The following is a 16,992-nucleotide window of genomic DNA, read 5'->3' on the forward strand; positions in this document are numbered from 1 at the left end:
TCTCTGTAGAACTGAACAAACAGACTCAACACACAACATCCTGTAAAATGGTTTCATTTACTTGTTTTATTTTCTCCCTCTCCGAGATGACTGATTTAGAAATGAGATTTCTCCCCCTTTAACCCTCCTTCGTGACTGGTCAGATCAGGGTACTGTTGGGTTCTAGGGAGGGACTGTACACACAGTACTATAAATAAACACACAGCATGCATCTCAATACTCCTCATCTCCTTTCATTGCTCCATCTGAACTGATTTGAGTGACAGGTGAAATAAGGATACTTTCCAGGTCTGCTTCTTCCATATTGCTGTCACCTGGACTTGTTGCTAAGTGGGCGTGGCCTGGCCTGTGTCAGACCAGTGCAGATGGAGAAGAAGCCACTGCAGAGGATTGAGATGCAGCCCAGAGTCGGTGTGAGGTTCCCCTCCTGTCCTCTAGAGCAGCAGTGTCTGACTGACACCTCTCAGCCTTTAGGAACTACCGTCTGAGTCAGTATTGCAGATCTGGGGCACGTTCAAGTACAAAAGGGAGAAAATGCTTTTCTGACAGACAATGGAAACAAACATTTAACTATTGGACAGTTTATGGTAGTACCTCCGTTGTTTCTAAACGTTTTCTACCATTTTGTGCCCCCTGAACGTGACTTAGGTGAATAGGCTCTCTGGCCAATCAGTTGCATCAGTTTAGTACCAGGGAGAGGAAAGCTGCATCTCAATACTCTACAATGTGTTCCTTTCCTCGTCTCCTCTCATCCTATTTGGAATCATAGGATAGGTGGAAGCAGCATGGTGGATACCAGCCAGAAATATGCTTTCACATCAGTTTAAATAAAGGAAAGGAGGAGAGGGGGGTAAACTATTGAGATGCAGCCGAGACACTGTAGTCCTCCAGGACCAGAACCCTCTCACTCAAACGGGACGGAGCTGGACTACACACAGATAAGAACCATAATGAGACTAAACAACCCGGAGCAAGGGATCTCACTCGTCAAAAAAAAAAAGGGTGCTACATGTTTTTGAACCTAAAGTAAATTGTTTTTTAATTTAGATCAGGATGACATGGACCAACGCTCACTCAGCACAAGCACTATTATTATTTACAAGCTCCAAAAATAAAAGTTAAAACGCTTTGCTTCTTTTTTTGTCCTAATCCCCCCCCACCCCACACCATTTTCTTCTTCTGGTTTCATCCTTTTTATCTAAAATAAAAAATTGTACACGTAAGAGTTATGAAAATATAGGTTATTCCAACACGGCTGTCCTGGATTTAACCTACTCTCTGGTCTTCCTTATCCTCTCTTCCTCCTCTCTCTCCATTAAGGGTGTTGGGGGTGAGTTGGGGTGTTGCTGTCCCATCCAGCTGGCCTGTCCTGACTCTGGACACTGACTCCGGGGCATGCCATGGGGTCGTGGGTCATAGGTCAGGGTTGTGGTAAAGTCGTTGAGGTCACAGTTCATCACGGTCCCTGAGGAGTGTGTAGCGCGTCTCACTGGGGGCTAACTTCTGGAAGGAACTCTCTGGTGGGTTACTGGCCACCTCACCGATCTCCTCCTGATGAAATAACACATTTATATACACACACCTCCCTCTACTACTGCAATGATACCGTTTTATACACACATAATGACGGTGTACGAGTATGCTTGGTGTTCTGACCTGTCCAGGTGTGCTGTCTGTCGGGTCTGGGCCGTGGTGGAACTCTCTGTGTAACTTCCCAGAGTGGAGGTCCAGAACAAACTGCCTCAGCTTCCCAGGGATCCTACACACATTAATATAATCATTAGGTCTACCAATGACATTATTGAAGTGTGGTTGATGACAGAAGGTCATAAACTGATATCACATCAGAGCTGGTCCCATATCAAAGCTGTCTCTGCATGTTAGAGGTGGCTGCAGACACCACACACACACACACACAGCTAATGAAATAATTTGATCTCGGTGACAGAGGGAGGGAGAACACAAACACAGACATCCAGAGGAGGAGGTAGTGAATGTGATGTAATGTAATTAGTTGAAGCGGGTGTCAGACCTCAGGGCTCTGTCTGTCTGATCACAGAGGTGATAGGGGGAGGGGTTTAGATGGGGGGTAAAATAGATTAGATGAAATTACATTCGATTAGTTAACACTAATTGCACGTGCCAAGTCATGTCACATTAGCTCTGGTTTCCAGAGCCGTCAATAGAAGAATTATCTAGAAGGTGTGCCATTTCTATTATAATCTGTGGACTGTGTGTGTGTGTGGACTGTGTGTGTGCGCGTGTGTGTAATGGAATGTATTATATTTGACAAATGCAGATTTTCAACATACAGATCTAAATAATATAATGACAACAATAATGAGCCATCTCAAATACTGTCACTCAAGTCAGACACAAATGAACACTAGAAAAGCCTGGCCTCGAGGGACAACCCCTCAAGCCAATGACGAGCCTTTTGGACATAAACATTCTAACAGTCTAATAAATACACTTCATATATGTTATCGCAAAAATAATCACTTGGCTGTGTTTATGAAGGTAACAGAATACAAAAGAAAATGCATTTCAAATAGAACAATAGTATTGTCATTTGTTAATGTAACTGTAGACTATGTAAAAACAAAAAGACAAACACCACAATTCAGCTGTTTAAAATCCATTAAATAAACACCATCACAAAGATCATTCATTATTGATTTGTTAACCCATAAGAGTCTAAGTCCTGTCTAAACTTGGGGGGGGGGGGGGGGGGGTCCGCACTGAATAATAATATAAACGCAACACGTGTTGGATCCATGTGCTGAAATAAAAGATCCCAGAAATGTTCCATACCCACAAAAAGCTTATTTCTCTCAAATGTTTTTCACAAATGTGTTTACATCCCTGTTAGTGAGCATTTCTTATTTGCAGAATAATCCATCCAACTGATAGGTGTGGGATAACAAGCTGCTGATTAAACAGCATGATCATTACACAGGTGCACCTTGTGCTGGGGACAATAAAAGGCCACTGACTGCAGGAAAGTCTGCCAGGGAACTGAATGTTAAAATATCTACCATATGCTGGCTCCAATGTCGTTTTAGAGAATTTGGCAGTATGTCCAACCGGCCATACAACCACAGACCACGTGAATGGCGTTGTGTGTGCGAGCAGTTTGATGATGTCAACAGCGTGCTCCAGTTCCCACCAAAATCCAGCAACTTGGCACAGCCATTAAAGAGGAGTGGGCCATCATTCCACAATCAACGGCCTGATCAACTCTATGCGAAGGAGATGTGTCGCGTTGCAAGAGGCAAATGGTGGTCACACCAGATACGGACTGGTTTTCTGATCCACGCCCCTATTTTTTTTTTTTTTTTTTTAAGGTATCTGTGACCAACAGATGCATATCTGTATTCCCAGTTATTTACATTTACATTTAAGTCATTTAGCAGACGCTCTTATCCAGAGCGACTTACAAATTGGTGAATTCACCTTCTGACATTATGTGAAATCCATAGATTAGGGCCTAATTAATTAATTTCAATTGACTGATTTCCTTATATGAACTGTAAATCTTTGAAATTGTTGCATGTTGTGTTTATATTTTGGGGGTTTTAAGAAAGCCATACCAAGGATAATTTTGCTATTTGAGTTTGAATTGTAAGACCCCTCAAAGTATCAAAAATATATACTTTTGGATGAACAATGAATGTCTCATGGTCTGACAAACGTTCCATAAACCATATCACAATTGGAGTCGCGAGCTCCACAGCCAGAGCAAATCTATCCTTTGTCTGGACAGGCCAGAAAATGTGACCTGTCGCTCTCCATGTAAATGATGTGTCAGATTTCACATACTGCATGTTATCGGAAACGGAGTTAGAAGCGGAACAACCAGACCATTCACAGAGTGCACATGCATTGATGCTGCGCTGAACACAGAAATGTCGGTTGGAACCGATCGAGAACCACTCAAGGTGCCCTAAATAGTTGGCCAAATGGCTAAGAGGTAAAAAAAAAAATACAAATTCAACCAGAGACAGGTGAAAGAAAGTAGAGAGGTTGTACTTACTCAATGTCTCTGAACTCAGGGTACACATACATGTGTCTGAAGGAGTCTATAGCAATGACAGGACAGTCTGCTGGCGTCTTCTGGATGTGTAGCAGTGGGTGACGGAACTTCTCACAGTCCGCATGCAGAAAGTTTATAGATCCTAGGCAGGAGGGGATAGTTATTAATATTATTTATATTATTTATTAAGAAGAGATTACCATGACTATAATAGTACGGTTATCTAACAAATATAATGCAACTCTGTCCCTGGCCAGGATGAAAACACAACAAATAAATAGAACAAGAGAGTAACAATGGTCCCAGCACTAAACCCTGTGGCACACCCTGTTATTTCCCCAGGTGATTGGGCCACAAACAGAATTTTAAGAAAAACACACTACCTTTCTCACTGATGAGCTGGCGTGCCACCTCGTGCTGGAACTTCTCCAAGCTCTCTGTGTCCTCCTTCACGTGAAACAGGATGAGGAATGGGATCCCCTCTTCAGTCAGCTCCTGGAACACACACACAGGGAAGAGGAAGAAGAGTGAAGGTGTCAGCATGCTTCAGTTCGTCTGGCAACGGGCCGAACCAAACGATGGGCTAGCATACTCCCTTAAGAGACCTTCGCTTGAACATTTTGAAAAAAATAAATAGTACTGTTTGTCCATTTTGAGACGCCACTATACACTTCTTCAATAGTCAGAATTAATCTAAGATAACTCAAGAAATCTGTTATTAATGTTGGCATTTTTGCAGAGGAGATCTTAGTTGCGCAATTTTGCATCTGACTAAGATGTTTGGTGTCGTATGAGGATGGGTCATCTCATTGAATGACAACAAGCACTTCATTTAACAATACCTACTGTTGACCAGTCTGTGACTAGGGGGCGTAGACTTTGGCTACAGACTTCGGATTGCCTCAAGAAAAAATGTTGTGTGCCCAAAACAGCAGATAAAACCCTTGCCGGGGTCCAAAATTAACAAAAACGTCACAAAATGTAATGTATGCACAAACTGTTCAGAAACTGTTTTGGCTGGGAAGCAAACGGAAGCCTTAATGGGTCAGTGGAAGATGCAGGTGTGTGTCTATGCCTTGTTGTCGGCAAATGGTGTAGATGTCGGTGGGTGCCATCCCAGGCCAAGTATCAATGGGATAAGCACACCCCTCTATTCATATGATAATGAATGATCAAAGAGATAAGGACAGGATTACATTAGGGTGGGGCTGCTGTAGGGGAAGAAGCCAGGTCAGACCTGGAAGACGACTCTCAGCGGTGTAGACCGGGGCCAGCCCAAAACCTAAATGATTTACTTTAGACTGGATCAAACGGAGAGAAGAAAAAGAGGTAGAGAGAACACACCTCTCCGTTTTCGAAGGTGATCTCGCGGACCAGGGGGACACATTTGTCCTGCGCCCAAGCGTAGGTGAGGTCAAAGTTGGTTAGTGAGCCCAGGTACACCATGTCAGGAACAGTCTCCCCCATCGGTTTATAGATCACATTATCACCACTGAACCTCTCTGTCTGGGACACGTCACTGGAGGGACAGAGGAAAGATTACTCAAATGCCAGACCAAAAACATATAAACTATATTATAAATGTTCTGTAGACCCTAAATGCAGTGGTTGGTCTGAACAGACTTGACTCACCCGAAGGCAGCGAGAAACACACAGTCGTCTCGGAGGATGTTGGCCACCTTCTCAAACGTGTGGTAGTTCTCAGAATCCTTCTGGTCAAAGTAGCCAATAATGTTACGCCTGTCCCTCTGCAGAGAGAGAGAGATATTTCCTGGTTCAGTACCAATTATTTTTTGAGGACAGAGTCATATACAAATCTTTAGGAGGCTTTCTGTTGATAGCTCCTTGGTGTCTCGTCAGCTGTGTTATTGGTGTCAGTTGCCCTGTATAGTTGTCTTTTTGTCTTCTATTTGGTTTACATTTTTTACTTTTATGCACTTTGAGATTATTCTGTATAATGAAAAGCGCTGTACAAATGTAATAAATGATTATTATTATTCAATATTTAGATTAATAATGGTCCTAGAACAGATCCCTGAGGCACACCTTTTACATGTTCAAATGTTTGGACAACAACACACTGATTTGTGTGTGCCTGATACTCACATCTGCAGAGTTGACCTCCTCCAGACTGTGTATCTCTTTAATGGGATCGACCTTCTGCTGGCGGATGAAGTCAGCGATGGCCGTGACTGACCTCTGACCTCTGTATTCCCTCTTCATCATCATTCCATTACGGAACAACTTCAACGTAGGGTACTTACTGATCCTGTACCGTTGAGCTATGTCAGCTAGAGAGACAGAAAGTTTAATATAGAATGAGGTAGAGGGGGAGAAAGGCAGACAAAGGAAAGGGGAATGAAGGAAAAGAGGCAGGTAGAGAAAATCAGAAAAGGATGGATAGAAACTGGGATGGATGAAAAAAGGTGAAAGAGTAAAAGGCAGATAGAGGGTGTTTAAAGCTGTCTAAAGACACAGCCGTCAGTCAGCCCCTGATCCCTCAGATGAAAGCTGCCCCCCAGTGAGAGTAAATATTCTCCTAGTGCTGTGTGTTTGGCAGGTGTCAGTCTCACTGCAGGGTCTCTAAGCTCCAGGCTTCACAGGCAGCAGCAATTTTGTCATTAGTCTTCAAACAGTTTGCAGGTCATCAATAATTCCCTTTAATTTGTTTATCTCAAAGGATGTGCCTATCAAACGTCTGTGTGTGTGTGTGTGTGTTTTTTTTATTTTATTTATTACAAAAAAAACTAACTGTAATCCATTACCAGCTAAAATATTGTAATCAAATTACAAAAATTGAAATCCTACTTTATTACTTACTTTTAAATTCAGAAAGTATGAGGACACCTTTCTGTTTTCTCAACGACATTCAAATCAGCATTGGGAAAAAAAACAGTTTAAGTTTGTTGGACCACAAATCAAAGACCACTATGATGACACACCAAATGCATTTTGATGGTTTGCAGGAAAAGAGCAGGAATAGGCTTTTGTAGCATACAGTCCTTCTAATGGTGTGACTGCAACAAAAAAATCAAGGCTTTATTAAGAGCAAGACAAAGGAGCTGATCATGGACTACAGGAAACAGAGGGTCGAGCACGCCGCCATCCACAGACAGGGCTGTAGTGGAGCGGGCCGAGAGCTTCAGGTTCCTACACATCAATAAGGTATTAACATGGTCTACACACTCCAACACAGTCGTGAAGGGACAATAACGGCTCTTCCCCCTCAGGAGGCTGAACATTTTCAGCATTGGGCCCTCAGATCCTCAAAAAGTTATACAGGTGCACCATTGAGGGCATCTTGACTGGCTGCATCACCACTTGGTATGGCAACTGTTTGGCATCCCACCACATGGCACTATAGAGGGTAGTGCGTACGACCCAGTACACCATTGGGGTCGAGCTCCCTGCCTACCAGGACCTCTATACAAGGCAGTGTCAGAGGAAGGCCCTATAAAAATTCTCAGACTCTAGTCACCCAAATCATAGACTGTTCTCTCTTCCACCTCGTGCAACAGGCCTGGAACCAACAACCCTGAACAGCTTCTACCCCCAAGCCATAAGACTGATAAATATTTAACCAAATAGCTACCCGGACTATCTGCATTGACCCTTTTTGCACTAACTCTTTTGACTCACATACACTGCTGCTACTGTTTATTATATATCCTGTTGCTTAGTCATGTTACCCCTACTTATATGTACATATCTACCTCAATTACCTCGTACCCCTGGACATTGACTCAGTACTGGTACCCCGTGTATATAGCCCAGTTATCCTGACTCAGTACTGGTACCCCGTGTATATAGCCCAGTTATCCTGACTCAGTACTGGTACCCCGTGTATATAGCCCAGTTATCCTGACTCAGTACTGGTACCCCGTGTATATAGCCCAGTTATCCTGACTCAGTACTGGTACCCCGTGTATATAGCCCAGTTATCCTGACTCAGTACTGGTACCCCGTGTATATAGCCCAGTTATCCTGACTCATTGTGGATGTATTCTTTGTGCTATTGTTTTCTATTTTTGCTTGTGCTTCTAGTTCCGACAGTGCAGTAATATCTAACAAGTAATCTAACAATTCCACAACAACTACCTGACACACACAAATGTAAAGGGATGGAATAAGAATATATACATATTGTGGTTGTGGATGGCTGTGGACAAACGAACATGTGTATTTTAACCCAATAATGGTTGAATTGAAGAAGTTAAAGCTGCCTATCAATCAATGTTGCAACCAGTGGACAGCCAGTGAAAAATGTGCTCTTGCAGCTGCATCGTGTGGATCCCAGTCTGTGGAATAAACGTTTGACGGCTCCTCCATGGTATTGTGCTCCACATGCTGTCAAAAACAAGTTTCATTTAACAAGACCACAAGTGGGGCTTTTATTGCTCTAATTCACGCTGATTAAAACAATTATGTCCATAGGCCTATTGGACACATGCTCAAACTCGCACACTTCTGATCAACTTAAAGAGCTGCAAATTATATCAGTGTCACCAACACAAGCTTAAACAATAGGCCTATAGCAAATGCAGCATATGGTATTCATTTTTCCACACGCACTTTTCATTAGTGCTCAAAGCATGTCATTCCATGAGAGCAGAATTTCCTTTTCAACTTGAAGCAATGAGCCCAATCAGTCCTCAATGACAACAAAATCATAAACAGAGTAGGCTAATAAGTCCTTGGTTTTGGAGTCATGCTCAGGTTAAACAACAGAGTAGGCTAATAAGTCCTTAGTTTTGGGGTCATGCTCAGGTTAGACAACAGAGTAGGCTAATAAGTTCTTGGTTTTGGAGTCATGCTCGGGTTAAACAACAGAGTAGGCTAATAAGTCCTTGGTTTTGGGGTCATGCTCAGGTTAAACAACAGAGTAGGCTAATAAGTCCTTAGTTTTAGGGTCATGCTCAGATTAAACAATTTGGCTTATCTATATTGCTATATCCTATTCTTGAAGATCAAGAGAATTACATGAATTGGAATGACCGGAAATCTGACCGACTTTGGGTTTTAATGTAAAGATATAGCCTTATCGTATGAATATCTGTATTGAAGTAGAAAGCAATGGTTTAGAAGAAGCCTACATAACCCATAAAGTAAAATGCAACATCCATTTTTGAATCTACGTAAAATTAACTAAAAGTAATTTGATTACTTTACAGAGTTTGGGCAAACCAAAAGTTATGTTACGGATTAAAACCCTGTGTGTACGAGCGTGTCACTCACAGTGCTGATCACAGTCGACGCGCGCAAACACCACCTGAGTGACATCAGGAAACTCCTCCCTCGCGATGTTCGATGCCTCCTCAAAGATAGGCTGGAGCATCTGGCTGAATCTACACCTGGGAGGAGAGGGGGGAGAATGTGGGTATAATTTGCTTATCAAATGAGATTTTATATTGTTACCCTTTGGAGGAACTGTCATAGTGTAATTGCTTTGGCCACATTGCATTACTCTCCAGCCATGATGCCACTAAAGCATGTTGGAATTCTATTTCATCACACACACACACACACACACACACACACACACACACACGGCAAACAACTGATGTGGACACAAAGAAAATGTATGCAAACAGACAATTGAGTAGGAGAGGACAAATGTTCACAGGAGAACTAACACACTTACCAGTCTGCATAGAAATTAACCAACGCCACTCCAGCATTGTCTGTGAGGGGAAAAAACACGTTACACCCACTGTTTTACAACAACGTCAAACACACAGGAATTAATGTACGTTTACACATACTCATAGGCAAGTGAGGTTCATGGGTGAATCATTAGTGTTATTCATACAGTCAAACACACAGGAATTAATGTACGTTTACACATACTCATAGGCAAGTGAGGTTCATGGGTGAATCATTAGTGTTATTCATACAGTCAAACACACAGGAATTAATGTACGTTTACACATACAGGGAGAGATGATAAAGAAGAGGGAGGAAATGACACAGAGAGAGAGAGAAAGAGGGATAGATGAGAACCACAGAGATGTCTCTATACCCTGTCACAGACAATGTCTTACTGAGGATGTCTTCAATGTTTCCTGTGTCTAGACTGGTAATTTCAGCCTGGCCTGGAGTGGAGAGACCAGTAACCTAGAGCCGGAGAAGAAAGGGTTAATGAGAGCGATGATATGGCTAGAACCTGTCCCTCACACAGACGTGACATGAGCCCAGTCCAAAAACAACCAGTCAGTGTTTGCAGTGTTAACGGAAGAAGTTCTAAAGCTGCTGTCCTATTGTTTCCATGAATTCCCTTGTTGCTGTTTCCAGACCAGGCAAACAGGTGAGAAACCATCTTTCTCTCTCTTTGGCTCCCTCTCTTCTTATTATTTATTTATAATTCATCCATATGAGTCCTGTTGAGATCCAGACATCTCAGTTCTCTGATGGACATTGACGCCACAGGTGATGTGGAACAGAGGACTCTGTTCTCAGGATCAAAGTCAAACTTCCCCATGGACTAGAGCGACCAGGACAGTGTCATACACTGGACACGGAGGCAGAGAAAGAAGTAGAAGTGAGACATGACATTGCATAATATTTTCAGGTTCATATACAGTCCATGAACTAAGCAGACCAGACCCAGCTGCTATCGCATTTGTGTCTATGGGATAGCCACCCTTTAAGCAGACTGGAACTGTGACAATTTTTTCCAATGGTAAACGGCCCGAGAAAGACATCTTCATTAATCCACCATCTTTGACGGAGAGTGGTGTTACTGGAGATGCTCTACTACGCCGAGTCTCACATTCCCTGGAAGATAAAACGTATTTCTCTGTATCTCAGCAAGCATTTTCCCGAGTCCTATGACAGCGCAATCCAATTTTCTGCTACCACCATAACAATAACTTCACACAAAACAGCAACAAGAGCCAGTCACTAGACTGATAGTTGAGCTCAGGACAGAAGACAGGGCTGTGGCTCAGATATAGACTGGGGCTAAGTTAAGCATGGCCTGGACATTCCCATGTATTAATACTAAGGGAACCCCTCTAAACCAGTGTCTCAGTAGCATCCTGTCAATGAGGACATTCAGATAACTAAGCTTAATCTAACATCAGTCGTTTGACTCATCCATATCAGCAGGGTGGGTGTGGTGGAAGACACACCCTCTAAAAGGTGTGTATTCTAAGACGAGAGACACAGACACGGTCACAGTGCACTCCGTAGTTATTGGGACAGTGAAGCATGTTTTCTTCTTATGGCTGTAAACTCCAACAGTTTGAAATCAAACAATGACTATGGGGTTAAAGTGCAGACCGTGAGCTTTAATTTGAGGGTGTTTTCATCCATATTGGGTGAACCGTTTAGAAATTACAGCACTTTTTTGTACATAGTAACCCCATTTTAGGGGACCAAAAGTATTGGAACAAAGTCACTTACAGTGGGGAGAACAAGTATTTGATCACCTGCAAATCAGCAGTGTTTCCTACTTACAAAGCATGTAGAGGTCTGTGAGAGACGGAATCTAAAACAAAAATCCAGAAAATCACAATTTTTAAGCAATTAATTTGCATTTTATTGCATGACATAAGTATTTGATACATCAGAAAAGCAGAACTTAATATTTGGTACAGAAATCATATGTTTCCTGTAGTTCTTGACCAGGTTTGCACACACTGCAGCAGGGATTTTGGCCCACTCCTCCATACAGACCTTCTCCAGATCCTTCAGGTTTTGGGGCTGTCGCTGGGCAATACGGACTTTCAGCTCCCTCCAAAGATTTTCTATTGGGTTCAGGTCGGGAGACTGGCTAGGCCACTCCAGGACCTTGAGATGCTTCTTACGGAGCCACTCGGTTGTCCTGGCTGTGTGTTTCGGGTCGTTGTCATGCTGGAAGACCCAGCCACGACCCATCTTCAATGCTCTTACTGAGGGACAATACAGTGCCACTGACACGGCCTGCAACGGAAACATGCGGTCTCTCCTTCACTGCAGCCCGAGGTGAGTAAAACATTTAAACGTGTTAACCCTCGCAAGGCTGCAGGCCCAGACGGCATCCACAGCCGCGCCCTCAGAGCATGCGCAAACCAGCTGGCTGGTGTGTTTACGGACATATTCAATCAATCCCTATACCAGTCTGCTGTTCCCACATGCTTCAAGAGGGCCACCATTGTTCCTGTTCCCAAGAAAGCTAAGGTAACTGAGCTAAACGACTACCGCCCCGTAGCACTCACTTCCGTCATCATGAAGTGCTTTGAGAGACTAGTCAAGGACCATATCACCTCCACCCTACCTGACACCCTAGACCCACTCCAATTTGCTTACCGCCCAAATAGGTCCACAGACGATGCAATCTCAACCACACTGCACACTGCCCTAACCCATCTGGACAAGAGGAATACCTATGTGAGAATGCTGTTCATCGACTACAGCTCGTCATTCAACACCAAAGTACCCTCCAAGCTCGTCATCAAGCTCGAGACCCTGGGTCTCGACCCCACCCTGTGCAACTGGGCACTGGACTTCCTGACGGGCCGCCCCCAGGTGGTGAGGGTAGGTAACAACATCTCCTCCCCGCTGATCCTCAACACTGGGGCCCCACAAGGGTGCGTTCTGAGCCCTCTCCTGTACTCCCTGTTCACCCACGACTGCGTGGCCACGCACGCCTCCAACTCAATCATCAAGTTTGCGGACGACACAACAGTGGTAGGCTTGATTACCAACAACGACGAAACAGCCTACAGGGAGGAGGTGAGGGCCCTCAGAGTGTGGTGTCAGGAAAATAACCTCACACTCAACATCAACAAAACTAAGGAGATGATTGTGGACTTCAGGAAACAGCAGAGGGAACACCCCCCTATCCACATCGATGGAACAGTTGTGGAGAGAGTAGCAAGTTTTAAGTTCCTCGGCATACACATCACAGACAAACTGAATTGGTCCACTCACACAGACAGCATCGTGAAGAAGGTGCAGCCGCGCCTCTTCAACCTCAGGAGGCTGAAGAAATTCGGCTTGTCACCAAAAGCACTCACAAACTTCTACAGATGCACAATCGAGAGCATCCTGGCGGGCTGTATCACCGCCTGGTACGGCAACTGCTCCGCCCTCAACCGTAAGGCTCTCCAGAGGGTAGTGAGGTCTGCACAACGCATCACCGGGGGCAAACTACCTGCCCTCCAGGACACCTACACCAAGGCCATAAAGATCATCAAGGACATCAACCACCCGAGCCACTGCCTGTTCACCCCGCTATCATCCAGAAGGCGAGGTCAGTACAGGTGCATCAAAGCTGGGACCGAGAGACTGAAAAACAGCTTCTATCTCAAGGCCATCAAACTGTTAAACAGCCAACACTAACATTGAGTGGCTGCTGCCAACACACTGACACTGACTCAACTCCAGCCACTTTAATAATGGGAAATGATGTAAATATATCACTAGCCACTTTAAACAATGCTACCTTATATAATGTTACTTACCCTACATTATTCATCTCATATGCATACGTATATACTGTACTCTATATCATCGACTGCATCCTTATGTAATACATGTATCACTAGCCACTTTAACTATGCCACTTTGTTTACATACTCATCTCATATGTATATACTGTACTCGATACCATCTACTGTATCTTGCCTATGCTGCTCTGTACCATCACTCATTCATATATCCTTATGTACATATTCTTTATCCCCTTACACTGTGTAGTAGTTTAGGAATTGTTAGTTAGATTACTTGTTGGTTATTACTGCATTGTCGGAACTAGAAGCACAAGCATTTCGCTACTCGCATTAACATCTGCTAATCATGTGTATGTGACAAATAAAATTTGATTTGGAAGGAGGTTGTTGGCCAAGATCTCGATCCATTGCCCCATCCTCCCCTCAATACGGTGCAGGCGTCCTGTCCCCTTTGCAGAAAAGCATCCCCAAAGAATGATGTTTCCACCTCCATGCTTCATGGTTGGGATGGTGTTCTTGGGGTTGTACTCATCCTTCTTCTTCCTCCAAACACCGCGAGTGAAGTTTAGACCAAAAAGCTCTATTTTTGTCTCATCAGACCACATGACCTTCTTCCATTCCTCCTCTGGATCATCCAGATGGTCATTGGCAAACTTCAGACGGGCCTGGACATGCGCTGGCTTGAGCAGGGGGACCTTGCGTGCGCTGCAGGATTTTAATCCATGATGGCGTAGTGTGTTACTAATGGTTTTCTTTGAGACTGTGGTCCCTGCTCTCTTCAGGTCATTGACCAGGTCCTGCCGTGTAGTTCTGGGCTGATCCCTCACCTTCCTCATGATCATTGATGCCCCATGAGGCAAGATCTTGCATGGAGCCCCAGACCGAGTGATTGACTGTCATCTTGAACTTCTTCCATTTTCTAATAATTGTGCCAACCGTTGTTGCCTTCTCACCAACCTGCTTGCCCATTGTCCTGTATCCCATCCCAGTCTTGTGCAGATCTACAATTTTATCCCTGATGTCCTTACCCAGCTCTCTGGTCTTGGCCATTGTGGAGAGGTTGGAGTCTGTTTGATTGAGTGTGTGGACAGGTGACTTTTATACAGTTCAAACAGGTGCAGTTAATACAGGTAATGAGTGGAGAACAGGAGGGCTTCTTAAAGAAAAACTAACAGGTCTGCGAGAGCCGGAATTCTTACTGGTTGGTAGGTGATCAAATACTTACTAAATCATACAATGTGATTTTCTGGATTTTTGTTTTAGATTCCGTCTCTCACAGTTGAAGTGTACCTATGATAAAAAATTTCAGATCTCTACATGCTTTGTAAGTAGGAAAACCTGCAAAATCAGCAGTGTTTCAAATACTTGTTCTCCCCACTGTATATGTGTATTAAAGTAGTACAAAGTTAAGTATTTGGTCCCATATTCCTAGCACGCAATGACTACATCAAGCTTGTGACTCTACAAATTTGTTGGATGCATTTGCTGTTTGTTTTGGTTGATTTTCAGATTATGTTGTGCCCAATAGAAATGAATGGTAAATACTGTAGTGTGTCATTTTGGAGTTGTTTTTATTGAAAATAAGAATATAATATGTTTCTAAACACTTCTAAGACCCTTGCTCCTCTCGGTTTCAACGTAGACTTTGATCTGAAGCCATTCTTGTGATTTTGCTATTGTAAATGTTTTGTAGGCCTAGGTAGGCAAATTGTGTCTATGATGGAATGCTATCCATTCATGTTTTTTCACCCCGCAGTGTTTGTGATTATACCCTGATGAAGACATTTTGTCAGTCAAAACGTTGAATATTAGGTTATTAAATTATTGCATCTGAGCTCCTAGAGTGTGCGGCTCTACTTACATTTTTTAAGTATTCGCCGCATGTGACAAATAACATTTTATTTGACCTTTGGTCCCCTAAAATGGGGGGAACCATGTACAGAAAGTGCTGTAATTTCTCAAAAGTTCACCCAACATGGATGAAAATACCCTAAAATGAAATCCCATCAAATCCAAACCTTTGGAGTGTAAAGCCAAAAGAAGAAGAAATGTTTCACTTTCCCAATAATTACAGAGGGCACTGTATATGTATGTACAGAATGCGTTTAAGGTGACAGTCAGTGTTAACAGGAGAAGCTGTCTTTACTGTGGTTTGTAATATAGCACTTTAGAGAGAAGGCTGAGTGGTGGCGGATGTGGTTGTATTTACAAAATGTACACACTATTTCCAGGGTCAACTAATACTGGACTAGTGGTATTACGTATAGTGAGGTCATCTCACAGCAGCCTGGCTGTGACACTTATCTGTATGTCTGATGAGCAACAACAGCTTCAGTTTAACAAGAGATATTTCAGTAATTAAATGTTGCCACTGTCTCTGGTTTAACTATGTGACGGTGACGAGACAGGCCTATTCCCTAAAAAATGTATGAATACAGACATTTTTGTAGCTACTTTCTAGCCATCTTCCGGTTTCTAGATTATAAGCCATTACAAAAGCCATGAATCGTGCTGATTAACAAGTATATGACTTAGTTATGACTTAGTTTAAATCCCTGACTGTAAAGAAAGTTTACACTGTAATAGGCCGATATCCTGAGCAGCAGAACAGAGCTTGATCAGTTCCGGGTTGTCAGCCAATAGGAATGAGCCACAACAGAGGAATTCACCAACCGGCTCCATCATTCCGCAACACGATTACGGCTAAATTCACTAACTTGTGGTACCGTCCCACGACCTGGCTAGCTAGCTACATATGTTAGCAATCAAGACAACTACAACATTAGCTGTTGGCTAGTTAGCTAGGTAAGTTAAACAAATAGCATATATAGCCAAGTCTGATAGCTAACGTTAGCTCACACAATCAACGATACGTGGATTTAAGATTCACCATGCATCTAGAATAAGATACTGATTTGGACTTGCACAGTCGTTAGCTAGCTAGTTAACATAACAGGGCAGAGTAAGGCGAGTGGTCACAGAAAAGGAGGGTCATGACTCATGTCTCTACATTGCTAACTAACAGTTAGCTAACGTTACTGAGCTTAGCTAGACAGCTAGCAGATCTCAATTAACCTGGTTTGCCGACTAGCTATTTTAGCCAGCTAACGTTAGCTAGGTACAGTAATGTAAAGACTATATTCAGGTTCAATACATCTTTATTTTGTGATTGACAAAAGTAGCTATCACTTTGAAAAACGAATGCCTATAATTCTAATGTTAGCTAACTGTTTGTGAAGCCAGACCGACCGCACTTCAAATACGAGGACGTGTAAGTTAGCTGTCGAAGTTCCTTACCAGCAGTATCGTGAAGAAGCCGACCTCGAGAGAGGATACTATTGGTGGTAGTTTCATTGTAGAGTTGGTTGAGGTTATGGTGTTGTTCGGTCTTCCCTGTCTCTCGACACAACTCTGCTGCTGAGGCAGGAAACGGATGGGTGACCACGGTAACGTGAGCGATCTTTCCGGGTTTATGGGAGTAGTAGTTTTATAATTTTATTTAGCAATGATTCCTAATTAGCC

At 43.2% G+C, this 16,992-nt stretch overlaps 2 protein-coding genes across 2 annotated transcripts in view; one reads left to right on the forward strand and one right to left on the reverse strand.

Annotated features, from left to right (window-relative positions):
* Nucleotides 1–38: 38 nt before the first annotated feature.
* LOC135521710 (endoplasmic reticulum resident protein 44-like) lies at nucleotides 39–16,907 on the reverse strand. Its single transcript, XM_064947383.1, has 11 exons — nucleotides 16,768–16,907; nucleotides 10,078–10,150; nucleotides 9,678–9,717; nucleotides 9,272–9,387; nucleotides 6,143–6,327; nucleotides 5,669–5,784; nucleotides 5,381–5,555; nucleotides 4,420–4,531; nucleotides 4,037–4,178; nucleotides 1,657–1,759; nucleotides 39–1,551 (listed from the first exon to the last, which is right to left on the reverse strand). Exons 1-11 carry the CDS (start codon nucleotides 16,822–16,824, stop codon nucleotides 1,447–1,449), a joined length of 1,224 nt encoding a protein of 407 aa, XP_064803455.1. The 5' UTR covers nucleotides 16,825–16,907; the 3' UTR covers nucleotides 39–1,446.
* The window catches only part of LOC135521708 (inversin-like), a 35,696-nt gene continuing 34,829 nt past the window's right edge, over nucleotides 16,126–16,992 (forward strand). The window contains exon 1 of the mRNA XM_064947380.1: nucleotides 16,126–16,275. The gene's annotated coding sequence lies outside the window, so the exon portion shown is untranslated. The remainder of the gene's footprint in view (nucleotides 16,276–16,992) is intronic.

The sequence above is a fragment of the Oncorhynchus masou genome, chromosome 30 (assembly GCF_036934945.1).
Source record: "Oncorhynchus masou masou isolate Uvic2021 chromosome 30, UVic_Omas_1.1, whole genome shotgun sequence".
Taxonomy (NCBI): domain Eukaryota; kingdom Metazoa; phylum Chordata; class Actinopteri; order Salmoniformes; family Salmonidae; genus Oncorhynchus; species Oncorhynchus masou.

What these genes read in the sequence shown, in the direction of transcription:
- LOC135521710 (XM_064947383.1), bottom strand. Translation starts at nt 16,824, where the DNA reads ATGAAACTACCACCAATAGTATCCTCTCTCGAGGTCGGCTTCTTCACG. An exon ending in TCACCTTCGAAAACGGAGAG is followed by an intron (nt 4,532 to 5,380) that starts GTGTGTTCTCTC and finishes TGTGTGTTCCAG; the next exon opens with GAGCTGACTGAAGAGGGGAT. An exon ending in CAGACAGCACACCTGGACAG is followed by an intron (nt 1,552 to 1,656) that starts GTCAGAACACCA and finishes TTATTTCATCAG; the next exon opens with GAGGAGATCGGTGAGGTGGC.